Source organism: Anolis carolinensis, unplaced genomic scaffold (genome assembly GCF_035594765.1).
Source record: "Anolis carolinensis isolate JA03-04 unplaced genomic scaffold, rAnoCar3.1.pri scaffold_8, whole genome shotgun sequence".
Classification (NCBI taxonomy): domain Eukaryota; kingdom Metazoa; phylum Chordata; class Lepidosauria; order Squamata; family Dactyloidae; genus Anolis; species Anolis carolinensis.
The window spans coordinates 4,384,048-4,393,702 of NW_026943819.1; the positions used below are offsets into that span (position 1 = coordinate 4,384,048).

The following is a 9,655-nucleotide window of genomic DNA, read 5'->3' on the forward strand; positions in this document are numbered from 1 at the left end:
CCAGACATCACAGTTGTGGAAAAGAAAAAGGTTTGGATCATTGATGTTGCCATCCCAGGTGACAGTCGCATTGACGAAAAACAACAGGAAAAACTCAGCCGCTATCAGGACCTCAAGATTGAACTTCAAAGACTCTGGTAGAAACCAGTGCAGGTGGTCCCGGTGGTGATGGGCACACTGGGTGCCGTGCCAAAAGATCTCAGCCGGCATTTGGAAACAATAGACATTGACAAAATCACGATCTGGATGCCCATCTGTCAGGAAGGCTTTGGTGGTGCCTTCCTGCCTGGCAGAAAGGGGTTGGACTGGATGGCCTTTGGGGATCCCTTCCAACTTTAGAATCATAGAATTATTATTGTATTTTATGAATAAAAAGTTGGAATCCCTTCCAACTTTAGGATTCTATAGAATTATTATTATTGTTATTATTTTTGTTGTTATTGTTATTGTTATTAAGCAGAGGCTGGATGCCCATCTGTCAGGAGGGCTTTGGTGGTGTCTTCCTGCCTGGCAGAAGGGGGTTGGACTGGATGGCTTCTGGGAATCCCTTCCAACTTAAGGATTCTATTATTATTATTGTTGTTGTTGTTGTTGTTGTTGTTGTTGTTGTTAAGCCGACGCTGGATGTCCATCTGTCAGGAAGGCTTTGATGGTGCCTGCCTGCCTGGTGAAAGAAAGGGTTTGGACTGGGTGGCCTTTGAGGATTCCTTCAAACTCTAGCATTCTATTATAATTATAATATATTATTATAATAAGGGGTTTGTACTGGATGGCCTTTGGGGGTCCCTTCCAACTCTAGGAGCAGAGGAATCTCAGGGCAAGAGTGTGGCCTTCGCCGGCATCTCTTGGGCATTTGCTTCTGGTTGCCCCTCTTGACCACCTGGCACCCTTGTTGTGGGATGATGGGCCATTGTGCATGAGGCACTCGTGCGAGTCGCACGTGGCACGGCCACAAACAGCCCTCGTTCTTGGCACAACAACAATGGGCAAAGTGTGATGGGCCGATGTTTGTGAGTTATTCCAAGCCCGGTGGAGACAGACACAGACAAACAACAGATAAACACACAACGGAGCCATTGTCTGACCGTCCCAAAATAGCCGCGGTGTGGGCCAGCAGCCGCCTCTGCCCAAGAGAGCCGGTGCCTCATCAAACTACAACTCCTAGGATTCCATAGAAGCTAAAGTGGGATCAAACGGTATTAATGCTACAGTGTGGAGGCCCCCAAAGCAAATACTTGTTTGGTGGGAGCAGCCACCAAAAAGGCCTTATATCCCAGGATCTGATTCCACATTATCTGCTTAGAAACACATTATATGAGTCGCCACTGCCAGATAATAATAATAATAATAATAATAATAATAATAATAATAATAATAATAATAAGCTGATTAAGGAGAAGACCTGGCTCTGGCTCACGAATGGGACCCTGAAGAAGGAGACAGAAGGCCTGATCCTTACAGCCCAGGAGCAAGACATCAGGACAAAGGCCATTAATAATAATAATAATAATAATAATAATAATAATAATAATAGAAGACCTGGCTCTGGCTCACGAATGGGACCCTGAAGAAGGAGACAGAAGGCCTGATCCTTGCAGCCCAGGAGCAAGACATCAGAACAAAGGCAATGAAGGCCAAGATCGGAAAATCAGCTGATGACCCAAAATGCAGACTCTGCAAGGATGCTGACGAAACTATTGATCACATCCTCAGCTGCTATAAGAAAATTGCACAGACAGACTACAAACAGAGGCACAACTCTGTGGCCCAAATGATTCATTGGAACTTATGCCTCAAGTACCACCTCCCAGCAGTAAAGAACTGGTGGGATCACAAACCTGCAAAAGTATTGGAAAATGAGCACGCAAAGATACAGTGGGACTTCCGAATCCAGACTGACAAAGTTCTGGAACACAACACACCAGACATCACAGCTGTGGAAAAGAAAAAGGTTTGGATCATTGATGTCGCCATCCCAGGTGACAGTCGCATTGACGAAAAACAACAGGAAAAACTCAGCCGCTATCAGGACCTCAAGATTGAACTTCAAAGACTCTGGCAGAAACCAGTGCAGGTGGTCCCGGTGGGGATGGGCACACTGGGTGCCGTGCCAAGAAATCTCAGCCGGCATTTGGAAACAATAGACATTGACAAAATCACGATCTGCCAACTGCAAAAGGCCACCCTCCTGGGATCTGCGCGCATCATCCGAAAATACATCACACAGTCCTAGACACTTGGGAAGTGTTCGACTTGTGATTTTGTGAAACGAAATCCAGCATATCTATCTTGTTTGCTGTGTCATTATAAAATAATAATGATAATAACTGCAAAAGGCCACCCTACTGGGATCTGCGCGCATCATCCGAAAATACATCACACAGTCCTAGACACTTGGGAAGTGTTCGACTTGTGATTTTGTGAAACGAAATCCAGCATATCTATCTTGTTTGCTGAGTCATACAATAATAATGATAATAAAAAGGCCACCCTACTGGGATCTGCACACATCATCCGAAAATACATCACACAGTCCTAAACGCTTGGGAAGTTTTTGACTTGTGATTTTGTGATACGAAATTCAGCATATCTATCTTGTTTGCTGTGTAAGACTATGTCGTTGTGTCAACAACAACAACAACAACAACAACAACAACAACAACAACAACTTTATTTATATACCGCTCCATCTCCTCAAGAGGACTCAGGACGGCTTCCAACATGAACATAAAAAACATTCAATTGTCAAAAAAAAACATGCAACAAAGTTAAACATAGTAAACATAATAAACAACATCATGAGACACAACCAAAACAATTCTATTAAAAAACAGACACAAAATTACAAATCCAAATCAATATACTCCATCAAGAAGTATAGATGACCTGGCTCTACACTGCTACATAATCCAGATTAACAAAGCAGATAATCCAGATCCTCTTTGAACTGGATTATCTGAGTCTACACTGCGATATAATCCGGTTCAAAGCAAATAACCTGGATTTTATATGGCAATTTGGGGCCCCTTCTACTCTCCTGTATAATCCAGATTATCAAAGCAGCTATCATCTTTGAACTGGATTATCTGAGGCTTTTTTTTTCGTGTCAGGAGCAACCAGAGTTGCTTCTGGAGTGAGAGAATTGGCCGTCTGCAAGGAGGTTGCCCAGGGGACGCCCGGATGTTTTGATGTTTTACCATCCTTGTGGGAGGCTTCTCTCATGTCCCCGCATGGAGCTGGAGCTGATAGAGGGAGCTCATCCGCGCTCTCCCCGGATGGGATTCGAACCTGGCAGCTTTCAGGTCAGCAACCCAACCTTCAAGTCACAAGGCTTTTATCCCCTAGGCCACCGGAGGCTCCTACCTGAGGCCCCTTCTACAGATTATGTGCATTGAACTGTTTCATATGGCAGTGTAGACTCATATAATCCAGTTCAGAATGTTGCTGGAATGTGTCCATACTGCCCAGAAAACTCAGAGCAACCCAGTGATCCGGGCCATGAAAACTTTCGACAACACAAGGCAAATACATTCTGCACTGTGTTTCCCATGACTTAGGAAAGTGTTGGGTTTCATCTCCTTCTGAACATCTCAAGAACCTCATTGAGATGATGAAAGGAAGCCTTGAGAGAAGAGGAGTTGCACCTGGAAGAAGGTCTTGACTTTGGCATCCATCCCAGTCCTTTGGAGAGGTCCTTGGGTGGAGGACCACTTGACTCCTGTTCAAAGAGGACCATCTTATTCCTGATGGCGGATGGAGGCAACACGTGGTCACCAGCCAAGAGGTTTGAGAAGACCACCTGACGCATTCCCTGGGACCTTTCAGTCTTTATAAGGAAGGGCTCCTTAGGCAAGACCGCAGCGACGTCAGGATGGAGGCCTACCACAAGATGGAAGGTGGCAAAGAGATGCTCGAAAGACCACCGGTGAGTCTCGCTCCTTCTTCAAGGAGGGATTTTTTACTCCTGAAGGTAACAGTTGTCCGGGGAATCCATGGGGAGGGAACGGAGAGACAAATTGTAACATTTCGGAGAGCTTTTGGAGGATTCGGACCTTTGGTTGGACTTTTTCAGGCAGAAGAAGACCTTTCGGCAACCTTTGTTTGACTCTTTCCTGCAGGTCTACACCGCCTCTCCTCGGCTGCCTGGACTGCCCTGCAAGAAGCCCCTGATCATTGTGGTTGTGGTGGTTGTGATTGTCCTGGTTGTGTTGGGCTTCCTGCTGATGGGGCTGCACATCACGGAGAAGCATACGGAGACGGTAGGTCCACCTAGTTAGGAATGGTGGGAGTTGGAGTCCAGAACATCTGGATCTAGATGCACCCAAAGTCCCAAACAGAGCCATGGCACTGAAGGCATTCTGTTCATAATAATTTTTATTTATTCCTTGTAAGTTTAGATACAGCGAAAGTGGGAGAACAAAAATCAAGTACAGTAGAGTCTCACTTATCCAAGCCTCTGGATTATCCAAGCCATTTTTGTAGTCAATGTTTTCAATATATTGTGATATTTTGGTGCTAAATTCATAAATACAGTAATTACAACATAACATGACTGCGTATTGAACTGCTTTTTCTGTCAAATTTGTTGTATAACATGATGTTTTGGTGCTTAATTTGTAAAATCGTAACCTAATTTGATGTTTAATAGGCTTTTCCTTAATCCCGCCATATTATCCAAGATATTCGCTTATCCAAGCTTCTGCAGGCCTGTTTAGCTTGGATAAGTGAGACTCTACTGTAGTAAAGAATGGTGAGAAGAGAGACAGGGAGTGAAACAAAGAGGAGAAGAGGAAAAAAAATAAAATAATAGGGTTGTTGTATGTCTTTCGGGCTGTGTGGCCATGTTCCAGAAGCATTCTCTCCTGACGTTTCGCCCACATCTATGGCAGGCATCCGAAAGACATACAACAACCCTGTGATCCTGGCCATGAAAGCCTTCGACAACACAATAAAATAATAATTTTTTTAAAAATGAAGTGCTGTTTGACTTCCCATCTATGCTTCGGAGACTCTTTTTTTCCGTTTTCCTTTAACTTTTGTCATTTTCTCTAGCCTCCTTTCCATTAGCTCACTTCTATATACAGTAGAGTCTCACTTATCCAACATTCTGGATTATCCAACGCGTTTTTGTAGTCAATGTTTTCAATACATCGTGATATTTTGGTGCTAAATTCGTCAATACAGTAATTACTACATAGCATTATTGCGTATTGAACTACTTTTTCTGTCAAATTTGTTGTATAACATGATGTTTTGGTGCTTAATTTGAGAAAAAAAACCATAATTTCACAATATATATAGTTTAAATAACAAAAATATATCATTGTAATATATAACTGTATTTAATAAATCAAAAACTATTTACTACCATGATTTCCATGTACAACATTCTATGGTACCTCTTGCAATTTCCACGCTGATTTCTCTCATTCTGAACTTGGAGCACTTCGGTGGGATTAATGCGTCTTCCTCGCCTTCGTCCGCCTTCGATCTTCTCTTTCGCAGGTCCTGCAAATGACCATCCAAGGTCTGGATGGCAAAGGGTCTCCGCAGCATCTCTCCATGAGCCGGAAGGAGAGGCTGGCCACCTTCCACGTCCATGGAGCGGCCAACACTTCTGCCACCGTGGTCTACGACTTCGGCAATGTAAGCTTCCGATTCCGCGCCCCCCCCCCCCCCTGGGATTTATAGTTTGAGGAGGCCCTGTCCTTCTCGATCACAGGGTGCATAGAACTGTCAACATAATGGTCGCATTGCTGTGGGATCTAGGCAACGGAGCCTAGGAGTTGTAGTTTGACAGAGGAGGCTCAAGAACCTGGAAAAACTACAACTCCCAGTATTTTATAGTGTGACAACTGAAGACCTTGGAAAGTTACAACTCCCAGTATTCTATAGTGTGAAGGCTAAAGACCTTGGTAAACTACAACTCCCAGTATTCTATAGTGTGAAGGCTAAAGACCTTGGTAAACTACAACTCCCAGTATTCTATAGTGTGAAGGCTAAAGACCTTGGGAAACTACCACTCCCAGTATTCTATAGTGTGAAGGCTAAAGACCTTGGGAAACTACCACTCCCAGTATTTTATAGTGTGACAACTGAAGACCTTGGGAAACTACCACTCCCAGTATTTTATAGTGTGACAACTGAAGACCTTGGAAAGTTACAACTCCCAGTATTCTATAGTGTAAAGGCTAAAGACCTTGGTAAACTACAACTCCCAGTATTCTATAGTGTGAAGGCTGAAGACCTTGGGAAACTACAACTCCCAGTATTCTATAGTGTGAAGGCTAAAGACCTTGGTAAACTACAACTCCCAGTATTCTATAGTGGGATGGTTGAAGACCTTGGGAAACTACAACTCCCAGTATTCTATAGTGTGAAGGCTGAAAACCTTGGGAGACTACCACTCCCAGTATTCTATAGTGTGAAGGCTAAAGGCCTTGGAAAATTATAACTCCCAGTATTCTATAGTGTGATGGCTGAAGACCTTGGGAAACTACAACTCCCAGTATTCTATAGTGTGATGGCTGAAGACCTTGGGAAATTATAACTCCCAGTATTCTATAGTGTGACGGCTGAAGACCTTGGGAAACTACAACTCCCAGTATTCTATAGTGTGATGGCTGAAGACCTTGGGAAACTACAACTCCCAGTATTCTATAGTGTAAAGGCTAAAGACCTTGGTAAACTACAACTCCCAGTATTCTATAGTGTGAAGGCTGAAGACCTTGGGAAACTACAACTCCCAGTATTCTATAGTGTGAAGGCTAAAGACCTTGGTAAACTACAACTCCCAGTATTCTATAGTGGGATGGTTGAAGACCTTGGGAAACTACAACTCCCAGTATTCTATAGTGTGAAGGCTGAAAACCTTGGGAGACTACCACTCCCAGTATTCTATAGTGTGAAGGCTAAAGGCCTTGGAAAATTATAACTCCCAGTATTCTATAGTGTGATGGCTGAAGACCTTGGGAAACTACAACTCCCAGTATTCTATAGTGTGATGGCTGAAGACCTTGGGAAATTATAACTCCCAGTATTCTATAGTGTGACGGCTGAAGACCTTGGGAAACTACAACTCCCAGTATTCTATAGTGTGACGGCTGAAGACCTTGGGAAACTACAACTCCCAGTATTCTATAGTGTGATGGCTGAAGACCTTGGGAAATTATAACTCCCAGTATTCTATAGTGTGACGGCTGAAGACCTTGGGAAACTACCACTCCCAGTATTCTATAGTGTGACGGCTGAAGACCTTGGGAAACTACAACTCCCAGTATTCTATAGTGTGAAGGCCAAAGACCTTGGGAGACTACAATTCCCAGCGTACCCTAGCATTGAGCCAAGGCAGTTCAAGTGGTGCCAAACTGCATTCGTTCCTACAGTGTAGATGTCCCCCTCTGGAACGGCAAATCCAAATTATGTCAAAGCAATTCAAAGCGGAATCAAAGTGCAATCACTGCATAGTGTAGAAGGGCTTTAAGGATCCAAAATTAGATTCGGACTCTAATTTTAGGCTCTTCTCGTTTTTGTGCAGCTTGTGATCGGCTACCGATCTTGGCCGGAAGGAAAATCCTGTTATCTCACCCGAATGGATAAGGAGAACATCCAAAGCCTGGATGAGGTGGTCAAGGTGTTCCAGCACACCCAGGTGAGGCGGGGAGAAGGATAGTTTTTGTCAAATATGTTGTGTTGTTGTTTCGGGCTTGTCCCTGTTGTGAACCGCCCCAAGTCCCCGAGAGATGGGGTGGGATCTAAAAATAAAGTTTATTTATTTATTATTATTATAGACACGGCGGAAATGAGGCTGGACAGTCCAGTGCTGAATTTGACCTTTAGATCCCTTTTCAACCAGAACAGAGTCAGAATATCACTTCCCTCAATCTAGACACTAGACTCCTGTGGATGTGACCTATAATCGCATTGGCTCTTTTAGCTGCAGCATCACACTGTGGGCTCATGTTCAGCTTGGGCTCTACTGAGATCCTAGGTCCTTTTCTCTCCCCCACTCTCTCTATACACATACAGAGAGGGAGAGAATGTACATATATGTTGTTGTTGTTGTTTATTTATACTCCACTTGATCTCTCCTGAAGGAGACTCAGTCTCTCTCTCTCTCTCTCTCTCTCTCTCTCTCTCTATATATATATATATATATACATACTCGAGTATAAGCCGACCCAAATATAAGCCGAGGCACCTAATTTTACCACCAAAAAAACTGGGAAAACATCGATGCAAGTATAAGCCATGAGTGGTACATTTCAGAAACAAAAATTGATACCAATAAAATTACATTAATTGAGGCATCAGTAGGTTAAATGTTTCTGAATATTTACATAAAGCTCAGATTTAAGATAACATTGCCCAACTCTAATCAAATCATTATTCTCATCTTCTTCAATGTAAATGTGCTTATGTATCCTTTTCATAATAATAGAGTAAAATAATACATGTAATCATAAATAGAGTAAAAAAATAAATACAATAATAATAATATCACAGTGAAATAATAAATGTAATAATAATAATAATAATAAATAGAGTAAAATAAATGTAATAGTAGCAACAATAATAGAGAAAAATAATAAATGTAATAATGCCAATAATAATAGAGAAAAATAAATGTACCATATATTCTCGAGTATAAGCTGACCCAAATATAAGCCAACTAGGATCCTGACCCGAGTATAAGCCAAGGGGGGCTTTTTTAGTCCTAAAAAAAAGGGCTGAAAAACTCGCGTATATACAGTATATAGCAGGGGTCCCCAAACTAAGGCCCGGGGGCCGGATGCGGCCCTCCAAGGTCATTTACCTGGCCCCCGCCCTCAGTTTTATAATATAATATTTTATATCAGTTTTAATAATATAATATATTGTATATACATATAATATTGAAAATAATATTATGTTACACAATATAATACTAATAATAATACCATATAATAATATTAATTATATGTTATATATTACATATAATATTACAATATAGTGGTATAGTTCAATATAGTAATATATAATGCTAATATTTTACTATGCTAATAATATAATATATTGTATGTACATACAGCTGCTCTGAGTCCCCTTCAGGGTAAGAAGGGTGGGATATAAATGTAGTAAATAAATGCAGTAAATAAATAATTAATTTTAGACTTAGGCTCGGCCAAAGTCTGACATGACTTGAAGGCACACAACAACAACAATCCTAATTCACTTGACTATCTCATTGGCCAGAAGCAGGCCCACATTTTCCATTGAAATCCTGATAGCTTTATGTTGGTTAAAATTGTTTTCATTTTTAAATATTGTATTGTTCTTTCATTGTTCTTGTTGCTGTTTTGCACTACAAAAAATAAGACATGTGCAGTGTGCATAGGAATTTGTTCGGGTTTTTTTCCAAATGATAATTTGGCCCCTCAACAGTCTGAAGGATTGTGGACCGGCCCTCTGCTTCAAAAGTTTGAGGACCCCTGGTATATAGTGTGTGTGTATATATGTTGTTGTTGTTATGTTTATTTATACTCTGCTTGATCTCTCCTGAAGGAGATTCAAAATCTCCTTTGGGAGAAATACGTATACATATACATATGTAGGTATGTATACATGCATATACATATACATATACAGTACATATATATGTATATATGCATGTATG

The 9,655-nt window shown here is 41.7% G+C and overlaps 1 protein-coding gene across 1 annotated transcript in view; it reads left to right on the forward strand.

The window, feature by feature from the left end:
• The first annotated feature begins 3,778 nt into the window (after positions 1 to 3,778).
• Positions 3,779 to 9,655, forward strand: part of sftpc (surfactant protein C) — an 8,276-nt gene continuing 2,399 nt past the window's right edge. The window contains exons 1-4 of the mRNA XM_003228231.3: positions 3,779 to 3,925; positions 4,119 to 4,259; positions 5,506 to 5,646; positions 7,538 to 7,651. Of these exons, the coding sequence (XP_003228279.1) occupies positions 3,872 to 3,925; positions 4,119 to 4,259; positions 5,506 to 5,646; positions 7,538 to 7,651 (450 nt within the window). The 5' untranslated portion in view covers positions 3,779 to 3,871. The remainder of the gene's footprint in view (positions 3,926 to 4,118; positions 4,260 to 5,505; positions 5,647 to 7,537; positions 7,652 to 9,655) is intronic.